Below are 21,437 nucleotides of genomic sequence, written 5' to 3'. Positions count from 1 at the left end.
GGCAAAGGTCAGCCTGGTGAATACAACAGTTTGACTCCCATGTAACAGCAACGAGTGTTGACATTTTAATCAAATACTCACATCAACTTTAAAATAAAAATGTGACAATATTGCCTTCATCATAGTTGCTACACAGTAATAATGGTCAAACCTGTATATACATATCTTCAGGTGTTAGTCTGGCTCTCATGGAGGCACTGCCTGAGAAAGATGAAGCAGTGTTTTTAAACCACTGATATTCTAGCATTTGTTATTTGTGCAGCTTCTGACAGCATCACATTACGCCATTAGATGGCGATGTACAAACATGACTAGTTTTCTGTGGCTTCATGTGTCTTCGGTATACAGCCGCCAGCCCTTGGATGTTGCTTTTACTGTGGGTGTTATGAGTCCACTTCTGTTTTCTGGTTTTGAAGAATTATCAGGTAGAATATGCGGTTAAAGTGATGTTAAGCTACATGTATTTAGATGCTCAGAATATCTTTTATGCATAGCTGGTTGATGGAAGAACAGTTTTCAAGGTTCATCATCCCACAGAGAGACCTGCAGTACATACATATCCTTCAGGGTGCAGAGTTAGACAATCTTTGTTTGTATTCTGTATATAAAGAGAGTAAAGGGGCAGTCACATCACCGTCACACCAAGGTACACAATGCCTAGTGCAGTGTAAGCAGTTGGGTGAGCAGAGAGCCAGGGCTGTGGTGTGTGGAAAATGCTAGTGGAGGCAGACAATGCACTGGGCCGAGGCCTGACCAGCCCTCAGAGAGACTGGGGTCGCCTCACTGCGACAACAGCCCCCGTCTCCCTCCCTTCCTTTTCTTTTTTTGAGCTGCCACAGCATGGGCTCTGGGAGGACGCTGAAGTTTGCCGTGTGCGAGGTGCTGCAGTTTGCAGGCCTGTGCGTGCCACTCTTCATCGTCATGCAGAGGTTCGCCGTCATCGTAGCAAAGGTCAAAACCTCGACGCAGCCGCCCGGTGACGGCAGTACGGCCTACTGGTTGATCGTGGCCTCCTCCATTGCCTATGTCACCTCCACCGCCCTGCTGGTCTGGGTACCCCTGAAATACATGGTTTTCGTGAAGAAGAAGTTTCTCACTGGGAGGAAGAAGTGGTGAGTTTCTCCTGCCTTTGCCCTGAGGACAGGCATCTGGGGAACCAGATATGTAGGTCAAACTCAACTCTTAGCTGTGTATCCCAGAGTAACACTGACTGAGATCTGACCAGCTGGTTTGACTCTGAACAGGCCTGTAGCTGGTTTGGATTGCTCTTGGCTGGTGAATCCCATATCTTAGCAAGTCCTGCAGCTGCCTTTCTTACTTTTTTTATGTCTTTCCCTTCCTTTGTCTTTGTATCAGGAGGCCTGTGGCCCTCGTATATGTGATCCTGTCCACATTACCCTGCTTTGCCTTTCTCATCGCCAGCTCTGAGGTACAACATGTTGTGGATTGTTTCATTTATCACTTTAACTGTACTCTGATCATGAATTTTGACCTTTATGTTGCCATATTTGTAGGAGTCAGTCTGTAATTGTAGAACCGCTGTAGTTATTTTGGATGATTGTGTTTATCATCCAAAGAAGCACTAAAATACTTGCCACAAAATTACATTTGGGACCAAAATGAATCTGTAGGTGAGTGGAATCACAATGTGAGGCTTCTGTGAGTGGAATAAAGGTGATGATTTGTGAGGAACCTTTTGGTTCTCTGGGGAGGAACATCCAGCCTTATGGATAAGAAACTACTGATAAGCAGCTTGGTTCCTCTTCCTGTCCAAGCTGCCCTTGTCAAATCATCTGTCCATGAGGCACATTTTCACTTCCTCGCTGGCAGAAACCCAGGTCCTATTTGCTGTTTTATGTGGCCCTTTTTAGAGCCCAAGCTGACATTTTGGCCCTTGCTTATCTAGTGTCTTTCACATAAGAGCCATAAATTCTGCTAAGATGACCAACTTGTCTGCTTTGCTCTGTGTCCTGTTGGTATGAAGTCCTGACTCAGGCAAATACCAGAGCTGCAAGTGATTTAGCCCACAAACACAGTATTAGAGAGAGTATTAGATGTAAATGCTTGGTGCAATGGTCCATTATTGTTGACGTAAATTGATATGTTATATATTAATTAGCTGTGAGTGAGTAAACACATTAAATGTTCTGGTAAAAAAAAATATGTTCAACAGATTTTCTGGTTCTTTGCTTAGGTTCAGATAAATAACAACATGAAACATGATACATTCACGGAGCTCCCTGTGTCACTAGTGCTCTTCTCTCTCATCTGTATTGACATTGTGGAGAGGATGCGCCACTGCAGACTGACCGGCCATGGTGAGCGCAGCTCTCTGAACACATTACACAAATCACTCACTGAGTGCTTTAGATCCTGAACTTTCTCTAGTGATACCAGCTCGCAGGAGCTCAGAGGCAACAAATACAGTCCACATATCGTTTATCCAGAACAATTTAGAGACCCAGCTTGAACTTTTTATCTTCTGGCTCTGTGCCCGCAGTTGAAAGATATTGGTGCAACTGAGGAAATGAGTAGGAAATATTTTAGCCACTTCTTATAACACAGTGCTGAATTGACAAATTTTCAGTAGTACTTGAAAAAAACAATTCTTTGAGATTGTTTAACGTCAGCTGTATTATGACATTTCGGCTCCAACAGCAGACTAATGGTTGCAATTTTTTGATCACAACATCTGATGGTTGCATCTCTCTATTTAACTTCAACCAACACCACATTATGATCAGCAAGTGTAATCTCATTTTTTTTTTTTGCTCTGTATCAGTGGTTCTCAAAGTGGGGTCGAGGGACCCCCAGGGGTCCTTGAGGAGGTTCCAGGGGGTCCCCAGCTAAAGGGGGAATAATTTATTTTCACTATAATTCCATCCAAAAGTAACATAGTGACTGAACGCATGACTATTTTTGTCATGGATTTCATACACTTTCTGGAATAAAACATCTAAAAACCAAATCAAATGGGCGATCCTGGGACAAAATCTTATCAAATGGGGGTCCGTGGTCTACTTTGTTTCAGTTTAGGGGTCTTTGACATGAAAAAGTTTGAGAACCACTGCTCTGTATAATCTTGTTTGACTGTATTGCTGTTCAATTATTTTCTCCCCCCACAGCTAATGACATGGAGAGAGATGCTGACATCCCCTCCACTGTTCTCACACATGTGGAACAAGTAACACCAGTGACACCTGTCTCTCCAGCTGTGCCGGGGCCAGCTGTGCCGGGGCCAGCTATGCCCGGGGTCAGCTGTGCCCGGGCTGTGCCTACTCCTATGCCACCAGGGCCAAACCAACTCAATGACAGGAACCAGAATGGAGCAGGGGCTCGACCAGAGACCAACGGTACAGTGCCAGGGATACCAGGAAATCCTGGGAGACCGTTTAGTATCTCTGGATTGAGCTCACGATCAGCGAGCACCACAGCGTACCGCATACCTCCGTACGCCTACACGGGTCCACTGAGATTCCTTTGTGCCAGCGACGCCCGAGCGGACGTGTTTGTGGACAGCTTTATGTTCTGGATGGATACAGTGGAGATGGTGAGGGTGGCAGGACATCCCCTGGTCTACTACTCAGGCTGGGTTTTCCCCATATATATCTTCAGTTACCTGTCTTGCCTGCGTGTGGTGGTTATGCCCCACAGCCCCCTGCTTTCCTCACTAGGAGTGGCTGTGCAGGACTTACCCTTCTTCTTTGTGCGTGTTGGCCTCATTGCCTTCTTCGGCTTTGTCACACCCATCCTCTATCTGATGAAGAACCTGTTGGTCTGTCTGGCCTTTGTCTATTTCAACTTTATGACCAAGCTGAGGGTCTTTAACACTGAGAGGATGTTCTTTTGAGACCGGCACCTCAAGCAAAAATAAGTGCAACATTAAAACATAATATAGGAGCAATAGATTGGCACAATCAGGAGCAGTAGGATGCTAGGATTCAGGAGGCGGTTGCATCTGCTCTTCTTAAATTCAAACTTGGCCTAGTACTAAGTGGAGATTCATTAAATTTAGAGATGTTTTACTATATTTTTACACCCAGTAACATCCAAGGGTGTAACTGTTAGAAAGCTGAACTAGCTAACTGACATACTGTATATAACGTTAATTTGGATGATGATTTTTTTTTTTTACAGTAAGATTAAGTTAATGTGGTCAGCACGTTTGAAGTGACACGTGATAGAAGGCTGATTTTAATTACAAATAAATAACACAATATACCTCAAATTACAAAATGTTGTCCTAACAGCTGACTAAATAACCAAATAGTGTCAGTTAGGTTAGCATAATCAGATGTTTCCGACTTGTTCTAAAACACTGCATGAACACTATACAGGATGTCTCCATGCATGCATCTTTAAATAAAACAAAGTCAGCCCCCCTAAAACTGTTATTTCTGGCAGTTCATGTTACAGCTTGTGCTGAAACAGTGACTTGTTTTCTGTAGGGCAGTGCAACAGATGTTTCTTAGTCACCAATACATTACTAAAGTCATTTCTAGCTAAGACATTTCTTAAGTTAGTGGTGCAACCTGATTTGATAAATCACTAGTTTGAAACTAGTTAGTAGTTACTGTGAAGAACTTTATGCACAAACTTGATTTAGGGTACTAGTTATGACATAAATGTTTACTAGAGATTTATGCATTTTCTTAAAATGCTAATTAAAATTCTTATGTGTGATTAGTTGTTAATAAATATTCACACCCAGTAACTGCCAGGTGTAACAGTTGCATCTAACTGAACCAACTGACAAAGGTTGCGTCATTGTTGGCTAGCTAATATATGACCTGTATAGAGTGAGTAAATAAGGTCATAAGAAATAATATTAATAATAAATACTAAGAATAATGTAAATTGAGATGTTTTGAACAATTTACACATTTATTTTAATGGTCCAACCTGGTTTAGTAAATCTAGCTAAGAATGTAGGAAGAACTTTAGGCACAATCTTAGTAATGGATTTAAGAAAAGCTGGTGCAACCAAACCAAAGTATGAATGCATCACAGAAGAAATATTGTGTTAAAATGCATGAAGGTACTTTTCACAGGCCAAAAGGGAGCTCTTAGACAATGTTTTCCCACAAAGGACATTATGTGTTAAATGACTGTTGTGTTATGTATTATTACCTTTATGTTCAAACATACTTTTTTACCCCTCCTACCCCCTAACCTTTACTAAGCATGGCACTTTGGGAATGTACCTGTAATGTCACTTGAGATTTTATTTTCTACCATCATAAAGTGCAGTGAATGTGTAAAAGCATAAATACATGTTGTTTATATTAGGTTTTTCATTGCTAAAGTGTATTCACGAAAGAAAAACAAAGTGTGAGTTTGTAACATTGAGACATATATTTTGGTAAGATTAATAAAGAAAATCATTCAAATATATGTTTTAAATTTCACTTTTTCATTTCATTTATCGTGCGTGCAGAATGTACTGACATGAACTTGAAAGTACATATGTATGTTTTTGACCTCGATTCAAACTTATTACATTGGAATTTTTCCTATTTTTTCTTCACAATCACTCCCCAAGAGGACAGGTTTCCTGTCGTTATTCTGCAAAACATTTTCATCACATCCCTTCCCATAATCCTTCATGGTCCAGAGCACAAGAGCAATGACAGTTGGCAGACATAATGTCAATACACATGGACACTCTGATGCAATTCAACAGCCCTCCAAAAAAACATTAAATTGTACAGGTTTTCATGATATTTTATCCACATTCCAGTAAATGACAGTTATGTTGTACCAAGGACTTTGGTTTTACCGGCCCTTGTTATGTTCAACATTATCAGATTACAGCATTACATTGCATTTATGCCTTTTGTAAGAAGATCACTTAATTCATTCACTTTAAATGAAGTCTATTTTCACAAACCTGTGGATCCTTAATCCACTAGATTGTCTTTATTATTGTGTGATTGGAATTCAGACTGATTCATAGTTCTGTATAATGTATACATTATAATATATATTCTGCTGTCTCAAGTCTTACATTTTTTACTGGCCCATTTCCTTCAACCCAGTGTCCAGCCTGTAGCAGGCAGTAAAAAACATATACACTATACACTACCTTTCCAGCACCAAAAGACCGAAACACAAAGTTTGCGACTAGCTGAACATGGCTGAGAATTTGTCAGCCAGATATTTCCTTTAGGAGTTGGTGGAAACCAAAAACTCCAAAAACTCCAAATGAAAGCTAATGTTGCTCGGTATTTACTGGGTGTGTAAAGAGAAATTAGTTTGCTTGTAATGTTGACATCATAATATGTCAAAATGTCTAAATATACAATCCAGCCTGACAAAAGCCGAGAGACAAAATTAATGCATTCCAACTAAAAATGAAAAGATGCAACAAATGTTTACTTTTGTTAAAATGCGATAAATTATACATGGCGAGTGAGCAATTGATTGTTGATTTTTGAAGGACATTTGCATCATATTAATTGTAGGGCTTTAAACATTTTTAAGTGAGTCAGACTTTTGACAACAGAGTTATGGGCATTTAATGCCCCCTGTGCAGGATTTGAAATGTCTGAAATGTTTGTCTGCTCCTTATTTGTCTGTGCACTGGGCATCCCTGCAGTATGAAACCTAAGTGGTCAGATCTCCACTTGCTTCCCCCAATAGGAAGCAGGATTTCCTCCTGTTCCCTCTTTCTACAGACCTGTACCATCACTGCACTCCTCACCAGAATGTCTCGTGGACCTCCTATAGGGGCCACTATCCCACAAAACCCTCACATCAGTAAAGTGCTACAAACCTCATTTAAACCTCGTTTACCCAGTGCTGTAATTATGACACTGATACATTCCTGATCAGGTGTGAGTTTTTCTAAATCTTCTGAAACTTCTTCAAAGTCTGACTTGCTGAATGACATCTGCTTTCTGGGTTCATTATCCAGGCACAGATTTAGCACAGATCGAAGGGCTATTTATAATAGATCAAAGTCTCTCAGATAAAGGCAATATATTGAAGTCTGTTTGGATTAGTTATATTCATAAAATGCATTATACAGGTCCTGTTTTTCCTTTGATTGATTAAAAATAGAACTATTGTCCTACCTTTAAGAGTTTTCTTGAAGCTATAATTGGGGACTTTCTTGTTTGATAGTGAGATGAGATTACTTGCTTTCCATTTCCTGGCTTCCTGTCCTCTGCCAAAAGTTCTGTGGAAGCACATGGAAATTGCTGTCGTTTGACCAACCTTAGCTGTACATGTGACAGGATATCCATCGGTGTGATTAAGGGGGGAGAGCACCAAGTCTCTGTGTCATTGTTGCTCTATGTCATACACCATAGCACACACCAGACCCCTTCTCTCATGACTGGAAAACTCTCCTACAACCTCATCCACCACTGAGTGCAAACTACACACTAAGGATAATGTTACCCTGTGTGAAGTTTGCAGTGGTCCTCTGTCTCCTGCAAGTCCTCTGCATTACTGCTGACATAGGTACGTACCCCCATTTATTTGTCTATTCAGCTTGGAGTCAAATGATCGGATCGTAAATGAATTTGAAATTGTCATATGAGACGTGCTGTTGAAGCTGTTCCGTCCTGCTCCAGATAGTGGCTCCTTCCTGATCTTCAACGAGAACCACAACAAGTGCATAAAGGTGGAGAGTGCCACCTCATTGACGGTGGCCCCCTGTGATCCCCATGCCAAAGAGCAGCAGTTTCGTTGGGCCTCTGAATCGCGCATCCTCAGTCTGTCCCTCAAACTCTGTCTGGGGGCCACAGAGATTAAAGACTGGGTGAAGGTGGTCCTCTTTGAATGTGACGAGAATAGTGACCTCCAACATTGGCAGTGCAAGAATGAGACCCTCTTTGGCCTTAAAGACCAGGACCTGCACTTAAACTGGGGCAACCGCAATGAGAGGAACATAATGATCTACAAAGGCTCAGGGCTCTGGAGTCGGTGGAGGATATTTGGCACCCGCGGCGACCTTTGTTCGAAGGGGTATCAAGGTAGGAATTGTGGTGACTTTGTTAATAAAGAAAAGGCTCCAATAGTTTACTGTTGAATCTAATTTATGCTGCAGTTTTTTAGAAAGGTTGAACGGTGGTTTCTGAAAGTCCTGCAATAGTGTTTGCTGTGCAGAATCTTCCCATGCTGGAGATTGTTGTAAGGTATTGATTTTTTCATGTAAAGAAAAAATAAATTTTTGTTGAGTAATATATTCAGCAGATTGTGATGTCTTAGATTCAGTTTGACTCCTAATAGCTTTTATTCTTGATTTTCTGGCAGTAAAAAAAATAGACATAATCAAATCAAGGCCAAATCAAAAAGGATTAGATTACATTATAATATCTGTAGACTCCTGAAATTTTATTGTCCAGACTGCCACAATCAGCAATGTGTCGCAAATGTCAAGCATGTTTCATGCAAGGGGACAGTTGTGGCACCTGGATGCAGTGGGCCGCTGACCTTCACAAGGCAGCAACAATATCCTAGGCAAATCTGTGGTCTGACTGTTGGACTTAAACTCATCTGTGACTCAACAAAAACTCTTGTCTGTAAATGAGAGAAATCTAACATATCTACCTACAGGAGAGCGTCTGCGTAAAGAGCAGGCTTCAGAAGAAGCTACAGTTTTGGCAAGATGTGCAGCCAGTTAGTAAAACTCTTTTATGTTACTGATTAGACAATGGTATATGATAGTGTGCTTCCATATTTGTGGCTACAGTTTGGGGAAGACCCTTTTTCAACATGACAACACCCTTGTGCATAAAGTAAGGTTCACGAAGAAATTGTTTCCTAAGTTTGGTGTGGAAGAACTTGACTGGCCTACACAGAGCCCTGACCTCAGGCCCATCCAACACCTCTGGGATGCTGCGAGCTAAAGCTTCTTGCCCAACATCAGTGAACAGCCTCACTATGCACATGCTCTTGTGGCTGTGTGGCTGAATGGGGCCAGATCCCTGCAGCCAGGTTCCAAAATCTTGTGGACAGCTTTTAAATTCATCATCTCTGTCTCCTTAGAGATTTTCACGATAGGGGGCAATGCCTTTGGAGGTGCTTGTCAGTTCCCATTTAAGTTTATGGAGAAGTGGTACGCTGAGTGCACAAAGGATGGTCGCACAGATGGACAGCTGTGGTGTGCAACAGAGAGAGATTACGATAAAGACAGGAAGTGGGGCTTTTGTCCCAACAAAGGTAAGTGCAAGAAACATATTATTTCAACCATTTCATGTTTATATTAATCAGCATGATCAAACCATGCTGAATTAACTTGTTTGTCTTGTAATTAGCCATCATTGAAGAGGTCAGTGCTGACAGGTCTGGTTTCTGACCTCCCTCCTCTCCCCCAGCAGAACAACACTATCATTTCCTATCATGAGTTGTCAACACAGCACTGTCCTTCTTTTCCTCTTCTCACAGGCCTGTCTTTCCCCTGACAATGCCCTAAAACTGGGGCAGGAAAAGAACAGAAAAAGAAAGAGAGCTCAATTTTTCTATAGTTTTTTATAAACACAACAATTATTTCACATCATTTAATCACCATTATGCTTAAAATCCATTCAAGGCAAAATATATCACATGACCTTTACTTAATGAAGTTGTTTAAAAATTTTAGTACTTTGCGTCTCTACTATAATGCAGCATCCTCAGGTTGGGACACTGACCCGGTCACAGGGGTTCAGTATCAGAGGAACACACAGTCAGTGTTGACCTGGCATCAGGCCAGGAAGAGCTGCCAGCAGCAGGGCGCTGACCTCCTCAGCATTGTAGAACTACATGAACAGTCATACATTTCAGGTACAAAGTCAGCCTTGTATGAGTTACCCATTCTACACAATATCATTTCATTAAACACGGATTGCATTATAATGTATGGGTTTACACAGGGTTGACAAATACTTTGGGAACATCTCTGTGGATTGGACTGAACAGCCTGGATTTTGAGAGTGGATGGCAGTGGAGCAATGGAAACCCATTCAGATATTTAAACTGGGCGCCAGGTTAGTGAAGACATTTAATACACTGTGACAGGAGTGGGACTTTACTATAAGTCATGGCTTCACTTAAAGGGTAACTTTTTCAACGGGGACCGTATTTTCCCATGTTTTTGGGTCTATGTGATGAATGGAGAAAACCTTATCTGAGATTGGTCCAGTATTGAGTAAGTGCTGCAATTGGCAGCAGCGAAACAGGACTGCAATGTAATCCATGGGGACAATTGCACACCATCAAATGACATCAACTAAAGTGCTTGTTTTTGCCACTGACAGGCTCAGATTCAGTGTCTTGCAACATTATGGAAATGATTTTACTTCTTTGGTCTACCAGTGTGTTGATCAGTTGGCTTGTTTGTGTTATTGTGTACCTGGTGTCTTTGACCCTTTAAATCACCAAAGTCACACAATAACACAAACAAACGAAAACACAATTTCCATAATGTTGTCAGATACTTAACGACAATCTGATCAGTGGCAAAAACAAGTGGAGATGCTTTGACAGTGCGCCGAGAAGCATTAGGTTGCAGTCCAGGTTCACTTCTGCCACAGTACGCTCACTCAATACCAGACCAAAAGTGTTCTCCACATTTGTCACTGAGACACAAAAACATGGGAAAATAGGGTTCCAGATTGACCAATACCAAAGATACCCCTTAATGTGACCGGTTGCATGATAACAACAGTAAGCTTCTGAAATTATCAAATTAATGACTAGGCTATATATTTACAGTTGGAGCAATTAATGTTACAAAAGTTGTCATGAATTATTAATTAATGTTTACATTAAAAACAAATAAAACAATGGATCAATGTTTCCAATAGGTCATCCCTCATCAGAGCCCGGGCTTACATGTGCCACCCTAAATGCAGGAAAAGCCTCAAAATGGGAGAGCAGCGCCTGCACCAAGAAACTTGGTTACATTTGTCGCAAAGGAAACTCTACCAGTTTGCCTCCACCTCCAAGTAAAATGATAAGAATTTCTAATAATCAGAATCTGTCTTATTATTAGAGTGAGTCTTCATAACACAAACCTACAACCAAATATCTTTTCACTTCTCTTGGTCTCTCTGCACAGACAAAGACCAGCCCAGCTTCTGCCCCAATCACTGGATTCCATATGCAGGTAGCTGTTACTACTTGGAGAGGAGTAAAAAGATGTGGAGGGACGCTTTGGCTGCCTGTCACAAAGAGGGAGGAGATTTGGCCAGCATACACAATATAGAAGAGCAGAGCTTCATAATATCTCAATGTGGATACTGTAAGTGTTCAATAAGTCAACAACAATCATATATGCTACAAATAATGATTTTGGACTTTAACAATTAATTAAATCATGTGACAAAAAATTGTGAATAGTAAATAGTAAAAATTAATATGTCTAGAAATAGGATTTAATTTTAGATTAATTTTAATAGAATAGTTTTACATTTTGGTAGACATGCTTATTAGCCTTTCTTGCTGCGAGTTAGTTTAGAAAAGTTTGCTTCCAATCTCATGTCTGCACATTATGAGGCTGCAGCCAGCAGCTAATTAGCTTAGCTTAGCATAAAGACTGGAAACAGGGGAAATCATCTAGCCTACCAGCAGCTGTATCAAAGCTGTACAAAACCCGATGTTTTAAAACAACACTTGTGCCTGATTATATTTGGGTCGGGTGCATTAACCTTGTGAAAGCTCCGCTGGTCGCCAGGCAAACTCACGGTGACAACAAGACTACAAGAAGTCACTGCTCCAAGCCAAGAAATGGTGCAGCACATCACCGCCCGTTAAACCCCAACCTGTCGTTTCTACACTTCAGTTTATTATAGAAAGTTACTTAAACTAACAAAATATACTGTGTTTATCAGTTAGCTTAAGAGTTGCCAGTAGGTGGATTTTGTTATGTTTGGACAGAGCCAGGCTACCTGTTTCCAGTCTTTGTGCTAAGCTAAGCTGCTGGCTGTAGCTTCATACTTGCCGTACAGACATGAGAGGGGTATCAACACTTTTATCTAGTCTGAGCAAGAAAAAAAAAATTCCCAAAATGTCTCTCTATGACCACGTAACATTCCCATGTGCATTCAAACCTCAGTGCCGACAGATGTGCTCTGGATTGGGTTGAATGATCAGAGGAACCAGATGCTGTTTGAATGGTCTGATCACTCCCACGTTACCTTCACCCAGTGGCAGACTGGTGAGCCATCTCATGCCACCAACCTTCAAGAAGACTGTGTCCTCATCAGAGGAAAGGTAACAGCCTTAACCGTTCAAATGCAGAAGAGAGATGTAAAATGCTGTTAATGAATGCAACAATACAATGATTGGTGCTGTATGTGGCCTATACAGGACGGGAGGTGGGCTGACCACATGTGTGAGAAGATGTATGGATACATATGTAAGAAGAAGGCCTCCACTAAACCAGCTGAAGGCAACCAAGAGGAAGCCAACCCGGGATGTAAGCTTGTGAGTGATGTAATGTCCTATAAATAATGAGTGTATTTATACAGCAAAGCCTTTATCAGATTTAGTCTCAGAGTATTTTCTTTTTATTATCTCAAGGGCTCGATCAGGTTTGGTTCTTACTGTTACAACATTGGATCTGTGTCAAAAACGTTTGATGAGGCAAAGCAGGCATGCTCAGAGGCTGGAGCTAACCTGGTGGATGTGGCTGATAGGTAATTTTCTCATTTCTGTCATGTTTATAACATTCCCATTCTTCCTAGTTTCAAAAGTATTTCAATCACTTTGATAAACAATAGTTAAATGTTGTAGTAAGTTTAGCTATTCATTTTGAATGGATTTTAAAGAAGGTTTTTAAATGTTATTTTGTGCTGGCAAATAAAGCAATGTTGATTTGTGGCATCTGAAAATGAAGATGACTTTTCATTAACAAGTCAATCTCAGAATTTATTCTGAAGTAAATGTATTGCTCACCTTTCTCCTTTTATATGTTTTTATGCAGATATGAGAATGCCCTCTTGGTCAGTTTGGTGGGTTTGAGACCAGAGAAGTATTTCTGGACAGGTCTTTCCAACACAGAGGACAGAAACAATTTCAAGTGGACCACCAGAAGAAAAGTCACCTTCACTCATTTCAATGTGGGCATGCCAGGTACAGCTCACTTCTCTGAAGTTGTGAATCTGTGCTTACCATTTTCATATTGTCTGATTACATTTTGACTGGATGGGAGGAATCATAAGCCACTATCTTTATTTAATAGTTTATATGTTTTTTTTAGCTATACTAACAGCATAGCTCTATGGAGAGCAATATCAGTCTGTCTGTCCACCATTTTAATCCAGACTGAAACAACTATTGGATAGACTGCCATGAAATTTAGTGCAGACATTCATGTCACTCCTAGGATGAATTGTAGGAATATTGGTGATGCTTTCATTTTCAGCCCAGCATCATCACGAGGTAAAAACTTTAATTTTTAAAACCGATGATATTTCCCATCAGCATCAGCTGTAGTTTTATTTAGTGCTAACTAGCAAATGTTGGCATGCTAACACAGTAATGTAAGATGGTGAACATGGTAAACATTATACCTGCACCGTCATCATGAGTATGTTAGCAAGCTGACGTTAGCATTTAACTTATAGCACCACTATGTGCAAATACTGTCTCGTAGAGCTACTATGTACAGCCAGAAGATTTGCTCCATAACACATTCCTTGATTGTACAAATTTCTTTTGGTTTGTTAAAAAAAAAAGACAGAAAACAGGGATGCGTTGCCATGACAACTGGAGTTTTTGCTGGATTATGGGATGTTGTCAGCTGCAGCAACAAGGAGAAGTATATCTGCAAGAAACCAGCAGAGGGTGTACAAATGACAACAGTTCCACCAACCACCGCAGCCCTGAGCTGTGAGTCTGGTTGGATCCCTGCTGCCAAAAGAAACGTCTGCTTCAAAGTAGGACAACAAACTGAACTAATCTCTTAAATCTATGCGATTTTAAGTATATAAAGCTCATGTTTTTTCTCCACTCATTTCAAAGCTTTACAAAAAAACAACCGGTCTTAAGAAGACTTGGCACGAGGCGCAGGACTTCTGCAGGGCCATTGGTGGGGATCTGATGAGCATACACAGTAGGCAGGACCTGGACAACGTTCAGTATGTTAGCTTAATACTTGTATGTCAGAATTCATATTATGCTACTCAACCAGTAATCAATTCTGGTGTTTTCTGTTGTCATTAAGGTTTCGTTCCTCTGACGCCGCCTGGATTGGCTTCAGCCTGGGTACCAATGAAGGTTTTGTCTGGAGTGATGGGTCAGCTGTATGTAGCACTTTATTGTTGTCACAAAAACTTTACTCACTGTCATTCTCAACCTTGGCCTAATTATGTGTATTTCCAAAAACTACGAGTTAGTCCGCCTATGAGAACTGGGGCTTTGGTGAACCAAACAACCACAATGACAACGAACACTGTGCAGAAGTCCAGTTTTACTACGGACGGCACTGGAATGATCGGTACTGTGAGGCCTTTAATAACTGGATCTGCCAGATACGCAAAGGTAACACCGACTGGTCTCATCATGGAGCTCCAGTTTACATGGAGCCATTTCTCCAAAGTAATTATGTGATGTGAAATTACAGCTATGACATGCTGTTAAGACTCAGCCTTCATGGTTCTTGTACTTTCAGGTGTGACCCCCAAACCTGAGCCAGTCATAGTTGCACCTGGTAAGTTTCAGCAGTGTCTTCTTAGTCATCCAGGAGACGGATGCCAAGAAATGTTTATGGTTCCCGGAGAATAAAGCCTAATGACATTGGTGGTTCCCTGACACTTGGCTGTTCTGGGTGTCAGGGGTAGAGAAAAAGCATACAAACGCCACATTGCCTGGAGCACATTGGACAACACAACACAAATAATTATTTAATTACATTTATTAATCAGAGCAGTGGAGGTATGTAGAAACTGCTTTTTGTGGTTTGCAGCACTGTCTCTCTCTTTCTCTCTGTCGTCGACTAGGCTAAGAAACCAAACTAATTTAGCCAGACTCATTTCACGATTTCACAGCCCAAACACCCACTTGCACAGATGTGGGGCTTGGGCTACAGTAATCATATTTGTATTACATCATCAAGCATATATTTCTGATAGTGACAAAGAGGTGTTGGATACAAGGAAAGAGGTGCCGGTCCCAATCTAGAATGTCTTGGATCCTATTATGGGCAGAAATTGGCACATATTAAGCCCTGGTCATTTTTTCCTTCTACCTATAATGTTTCTGGAGCGCCACACTTGCATGTATAGGTGGTGTCTTAACAACTGTAGCAAGTGACGTTTTGCTAAAAATGTCAGATCAATCAGTAGGCTATTTAACATTGTAATATAATATATCAGAATCAGAAATACTTTATTGATCCCCGAGGGGAAAATCTGTGCATCAGACTATACTTCAATCAAGGTCTAACAAATGTTAGTATGCTGATATGCTAAAAGATAAAGGGTAACATAGTAAATATCATATCAACACACATATAGCATCATGTTAACATTGTCATTATGAGCATCTTAGCATCCTGATATTAGCATTTAGCTAAAGATCACCACTGTGTGTAAGTACTGCCTCACAGAGCTGCTAGCATGTCTGTAGACTGTAGACTGGTGTATCTGTGGGATACCTGACAGTTTTGTTCCTTTTACAGTATACAACACCACAGAAGATGGCTGGATTATATACAATGACACACAGTATTTCATCAACAACAACAACTTAGATATGGAAGCTGCTAGAGCCTACTGCAAAAAGAACTTTGGTGAACTTGTGGTCATCACAGGCGAGAGTGAGAGGAAGTTCATTTGGAAACAGGCAAGGAATTCTGAATATTTTTTTCAAAAACAACAAAAATGTTTTACATTGAAGTTTAAAATGACAAAATGTATGTTCTCAAAAACACAGATCTGAGATGGTGGCGAAGTACTGAAAACCCTATGTGTAACAATTTCTTTTGATTTAACCTACATGTCTCTCTTAAAATCATATTCCAACAGATAGCGAAAGGCACAGAAGGGCAGTACTACATTGGCATGACAGTGAATTTAGATAAATCATTTAGGTAAATCAAACTACATTGTTTACAAAAAGTATACTGGCTACTTTCCATTAGCCATTCATCAAAGTCTGGTCTGAAGTTGTAGAGTTGTTGTTTATTAGTGACTTCTTGTTCATTCTGTACTTTCCATTTCCAGCTGGATGGATGGCACCCCTGTAACATACACAGCATGGGAACAGAATGAACCTAATTTTGCTAATAATGATGAAAACTGTGTGACTATATACAAGAGCATGGGTGAGTTTTAGCTAACCTAACTTAACCTGACATTAAAAAAGAACTTTTTTATAACTTATTCATTGTTCTGTTTATACTCGGTACATATAGGCTACTGGAATGATATTAACTGTGGTACGGAGCTACCTTCTATTTGCAAAAGAAGCAGTAGCTTTATTAATACAACAATGGCCCCAACCACTGTTCCTAAGGGAGGATGTGCACCAGAGTGGCTACCTTTTCATGGAAAGGTAATGATATAAAATGATATAACTCCAGATTACTCTAATACACTTGTTGCCTACTGTCCCTTTGCTTGTTGTTCTAACACACAGTGCAAATTAATCTTGTTTAAACAGTGCTACAAAATTGTTGTGGGGAATGACAATAAGAACTGGCAGGAGGCCAGGACGCACTGCATAAACCAGGGAGGAAATCTGGTTTCTATCGTCAACGAGCAAGAGCAAGGTGACTGATTTGTGTTATGTGTTGCTAATGTTCACAAGCCACATTTCTTTGTGGTTGTCTGTAAAGGTCACATTTTGTTATGTAGTGATGAATTGTTTATTTCTTTGTAGCATTCCTAACAACACAGATGCTGAGATACAATGAAGATTTGTGGATAGGCATGAATGATGTCAACTGGGAGATGCATTTTGTATGGACAGACGGCAAAGGCATTTCATATACCAATTGGGCTAAAGGGCATCCAACAACAGTGCCTGATGGACGTTATTCATTTATGGATGAGGTTATTACAACATACCCTACTATATCCAAAGCTATCAACAAAAGTAATAAATAAAAAAGAAATAACACATTGACATTCAAAAGAAAGCAACCGAAAAAAAATCTCTTAAAATGCTACAGCCAAGAGAAACTAATATACCTTTTTCTGCCTCATAGTCGTTTGACTGTGTGATTATGGTGGGCAGCTCCTCCAAAATAAAAGGATTCTGGAAGGTGGAAGATTGTAATTCAAAACATGGCTTCATCTGTAAAAGAAACATTGGTGAGTAAAATATTAGCAAGGCCACATTGTCGTTGCGTAAATGCTAACTGGGGACAATATCAATTTACATTTTGTGCTACAGACTTTTTTCATTGAATTATTGTTTTACGACTGTGAATGAATAACAACTGGTGTTTCTTGTTTACAAAGATTCTCAGATTGTAGTCCCACCCACAACTGTGTTGCCGAAGGCTTTCTACAAACTTGGCAATGACTCCTACAAACTGGTGGCCCAGAAGATGAGATGGGACGAGGCGAGGCGGCAGTGCCAAGCAGACGATGCAGATCTGGCCAGTATCCTGAACCCTGTAACCCAGGCGTACATCACCTTGCAGATTTCCAAGCACAATGAGCCTGTGTGGATTGGCCTCAACAGCAATGTGGTAAAGGGCTTACCTGTTAATGTTTACCACTAATTTAAACAGGATTTCAAATACTCACAAACTTTTAGCTCCATAAAAACCTCCACCAATGCATATTTTTTTCTTTACAGACTGGTGGGCGGTTCAAGTGGGTCGATAACTGGCTGCTGTCTTATACTAAATGGGGCACCGATGAGCCTAAACACAACTATGGCTGTGTGTATATGGATGTGGACAGAAAATGGAAGACTGCACCATGTACTGAGACCTACTATTCCCTTTGCAAGAGGTCACCAGGTTAGAACCCCTCTCTATTAGACATCTTGCACGATACATGCGTACATAAAGAAACAACAAGGTTAACAATACCATATCCTGTCTCTTTTTTAGACGTAGCTCCCACTGAGCCACCTCAACTCCCTGGCAACTGTCCAGAACCAAAGAAGCGAAAAACCTGGGTACCTTTCAGGGGCCATTGTTATACCTTCCTCAGTTCAGTGGTGGACAACTGGGCTCATGCATCAGTTGAATGTCTGAAAATGGGTATGTTGTAAAGAATTTCCATTAATGAATTTCAACGTGCATGTGTATAAAATCTTGATGGTATGCTATTGTGGCTGTGTTCATCAGGCGCTTCTCTAGTGAGTATTCAGGACCCACAGGAGAGTCTGTTCATACAACAGAACGTGGAGCTTCTACACGATGGTGCCAAGTCTTTCTGGATTGGCCTCTATAAGAATCATGAAGGTGAGCATGACTTTACTGAAGTTAAATTCTGCCTCAGTGTCTTGTAATTTCTTTAATACTCAAAACTACGCAAAACTAAAGTGAAGGATACTAAAAAGACAAACATTAAAACATAAATCTAACCACAGTGTCGCTTGTCCAAGTATGTGTTTGTATTGTAAGCATCCAAACCATCTAAGGGTTACGTTATAACATAAAATTAGATTTTAATTCATTATACTGTAGCTACTATATTACTAAGGAAGGGCTAATTAGCTCTACCTTAAAATACACAAACAATGCCCCTTTCTTTCTTATTAGCTGCTGACCTTTTGCCTGTGACATGCAGTTTTAGCCTCAGTCTTTTGGAAATAGACCATATGTGTAGCCATGTAGCATACTGAAACATCTTTTACAGGCTTTATGTTTTAAAAATTAGTCAGCTGGAGACACTTGAGTTTTAGTGCTAGCATTAGATTATGCCAGCCAGGAATAGGGTTGCCAACTTCCTTAAATGGATCTACACAACAATGAGGGGAATCGTTGTTAATGTTCATATTACTGTTATTGTGTTGTATTTTGATGCTTTGGCAACATTGTTCTTGAAACTTTCATGGCAATAAAACTTTTTTATGTGAGAGAGAGCTGCAAGCCATAAACCTGTTTCTACTTGCCTCCCCTTGCTGATTTTAACAGAATTGTTCATAAATGAAAAAAATATTTAGCGCTCTGCTAGTACTACGTTCTTAAGTGAGTGCTTTGATTAATAAATGTATTCACTGATTTTGAAACAGTAGCATCATGTTGTTATTTAGCCTTTCTGAAGCTTTTGCATAGTTAAATGAATGAATTTTATGAAAAGCTTGCGTGATTTTAACAGCCCCCTCAGTCACTTTATCCTGGTCCGCTGTCAGACCAGCTGAAAGCCGCTGTCAGGCCTATGGTAGCAAAGATCTTATTTTTTCCTAAAAGTAAGCCCCAAAGGTCATTTAACAACATTTAAAACTGTTCTGAAGTTGTTTCTAAAATCCTAAAAGATAATTTTCCATCTGGATGAAAAAATATTCTCTAATTGATTTCCTAATTCAAGCCGGAATTATTTTTTTTGCCATGTTATTTTGTATGAAATTATAAAATAATAACAATACAAAGTAACATCAATAGAGTATAAATATAACTGATTATAGATGAATTAATTTAGTACATTTTTGTTCATGTTTGACACAGGTAGGACAAAGGTCACTGCTGGCCACAATCTTTGCTTGGTTTAGGAAAATATAGTGGCAACCAGTGAAACAGATTAAAAATCTTTTTTGAATGAGCAGCGGACTGAATGTTTTTTATTTAGATGATTAGCAGTCATTCAGACCTGAGGTGAACGTTGTTTAGTGACCTTGTAGGATTGTTGGTTATTTATTTTGTGGAAAATCGGATGCTTAGCTGACCTAAAGTTTAACATGTCCGACTGTGCTGCTTTGGTCATTAAAGTAACGAGCTTCCTTGTTTCAGGTGAGTGGATGTGGATCGATAACAGTGTCGTAGACTACACCAACTGGAAAACAGGGATGCCAAAGTCAGAATCCTGTGTGGACATTAATTCGGACAGCGGACAGTGGAGTACAAACAGCTGTAGCAGATATAGGTCTTATATCTGCAAAACACCTAAAGGTAAATTTAGTCAGCTGTTATGTAGTTTCAAATTGATCAAATCAGTGACTTACATTGAGTTTTTATTCTCTTTTCTTCAGTAATTACACCCACAGAAAAGCCACCATCTGTTGGTAAGTTATTTTATCTAAGATATATTGAAAATGATGTTTCAAACTCAAGTTATGTCACTGTTAATACTTCAATATGTTTTGCCTCCTTAGCCCACGTCGTTAAAGAAGCTTCTCACGGGTCGGCTGGCATCACTGTGGCTGTAGTACTAGTTGTAATCGCCATAGCTGGACTTGGTGCGTTCCTCCTCTTCCGTAAACGGATACCCACCCCTGCCTTGGGAGAAAGTACCTTTGACAACAAGTTATACTTCAACAATCCAATCCGAGCCGCTGTTGACACCAAGGGTCTGGTGGCCAACATAGAGCAGAATGAACAAGCATAGAAAGACATGAGATAAGTGGTAATCAGCACTATGAAATTTTAATTCTGGTTTCATGGTTTATTTTGGATCACTTTACTGGGAACTGAATCTCAACCAAATCCTGTAGTATTTTTCCATTTTAAAGAGAACTGGATCAAAGATAATGATTCATAATTATTGTATAATAATTCATACATTTGTACACCAAACACCAGGTAAAAAACAAGAAAGGTGAAGATGTTTTATTAATGTATTTTTGGGGATTTTTCTAAACTGGGTTGCTTGTTATTCATGGGCTGTCCATCAGCCTATTTCTGGAATATTATTGTAAATAGATGCTGAATAAAATTAAATAAACAAAACAGAATTGTTCTCTTTTTGACACTTTTCTTCTTTTAATAGACCAAAAACTAATGTGTTCACATTAATTTAGCACAAAACAGAAAGTACAGCAGGCTCACGGGAATGAAGATGAAAAGCCAGGGGATCACCAAAGTCAGTAGGCTTTGTCCTCTGGGCACCATGCATATCTCTAGAAAATGTAATGGCAATCCATCCGATAGTTGTTGAGATATTTCAGTCTGGACCAAAGTGATGAACCAACCGACCAACCAACTATTGACAGACCAACTTTGCCATCCATAGAGCGATGCCGCTAGCAGGGCTATAAATCTCAAATATTCTTCTTTGATTTATAAATGATAATGTTGTCATACCAGTATCACATTATTTAAGTGATTAAAGGACACTTTGAAGGATACTATTTAGAGTTTTCTAGAAGCTGACATTGCTGCCTTTCAGGCTCCTGTGTAAGAGCCTGCTTCCTGCCTTCTTCAACCCTTTGATAACAATTTTTTGGAAACCTTTGGAAATTGTTGTTCAGCTAACTGCCCATGTAACATGATATCCATCAGGGTGATTAAGGGAGGAGCCCCATGTCTCTGTGTCATTGCTGCTTTTGTTACACACAAGACCCATTCTCTAATGATTAGACAACTGCTTCATTCACTTTTCATT

General features: G+C 40.0%; 2 protein-coding genes across 3 annotated transcripts; both read left to right on the top strand.

Annotated features, from left to right (window-relative positions):
• The first annotated feature begins 840 nt into the window (after positions 1 to 840).
• Positions 841 to 3,850, top strand: LOC123970749 (transmembrane protein 236-like). The gene is made up of 4 exons (XM_046049021.1): positions 841 to 1,112; positions 1,357 to 1,429; positions 2,195 to 2,318; positions 3,126 to 3,850. Exons 1-4 carry the CDS (start codon positions 841 to 843, stop codon positions 3,848 to 3,850), a joined length of 1,194 nt encoding a protein of 397 aa, XP_045904977.1.
• Positions 3,851 to 7,331: 3,481 nt separating this feature from the next.
• On the top strand, positions 7,332 to 20,787 carry mrc1a (mannose receptor, C type 1a). 2 transcript variants are annotated; one of them, XM_046046197.1, is made up of 30 exons: positions 7,332 to 7,467; positions 7,581 to 7,982; positions 8,998 to 9,171; positions 9,619 to 9,774; positions 9,864 to 9,977; positions 10,797 to 10,937; positions 11,051 to 11,233; positions 12,047 to 12,204; positions 12,301 to 12,417; positions 12,514 to 12,629; positions 12,917 to 13,065; positions 13,672 to 13,871; positions 13,957 to 14,072; positions 14,159 to 14,237; positions 14,331 to 14,475; positions 14,606 to 14,644; positions 15,614 to 15,777; positions 15,960 to 16,024; positions 16,158 to 16,258; positions 16,349 to 16,488; positions 16,597 to 16,705; positions 16,816 to 16,988; positions 17,144 to 17,249; positions 17,400 to 17,632; positions 17,743 to 17,908; positions 18,002 to 18,154; positions 18,242 to 18,358; positions 19,847 to 20,005; positions 20,086 to 20,118; positions 20,209 to 20,787. In XM_046046197.1, exons 1-30 carry the CDS (start codon positions 7,398 to 7,400, stop codon positions 20,439 to 20,441), a joined length of 4,311 nt encoding a protein of 1,436 aa, XP_045902153.1. In that variant the 5' UTR covers positions 7,332 to 7,397; the 3' UTR covers positions 20,442 to 20,787. The 2 variants fall into 2 exon arrangements, with proteins under 2 accessions (XP_045902153.1, XP_045902102.1); XM_046046146.1 differs by having other exon boundaries at positions 20,086 to 20,787.
• The last annotated feature ends 650 nt before the right edge of the window (positions 20,788 to 21,437 follow it).

This window comes from Micropterus dolomieu, linkage group LG01 (assembly GCF_021292245.1).
Source record: "Micropterus dolomieu isolate WLL.071019.BEF.003 ecotype Adirondacks linkage group LG01, ASM2129224v1, whole genome shotgun sequence".
NCBI classification, from domain to species: Eukaryota; Metazoa; Chordata; class Actinopteri; order Centrarchiformes; family Centrarchidae; genus Micropterus; species Micropterus dolomieu.
Note: the sequence above shows the minus strand (reverse complement) of the source record. Positions and strands in the feature narration are given on the sequence as shown.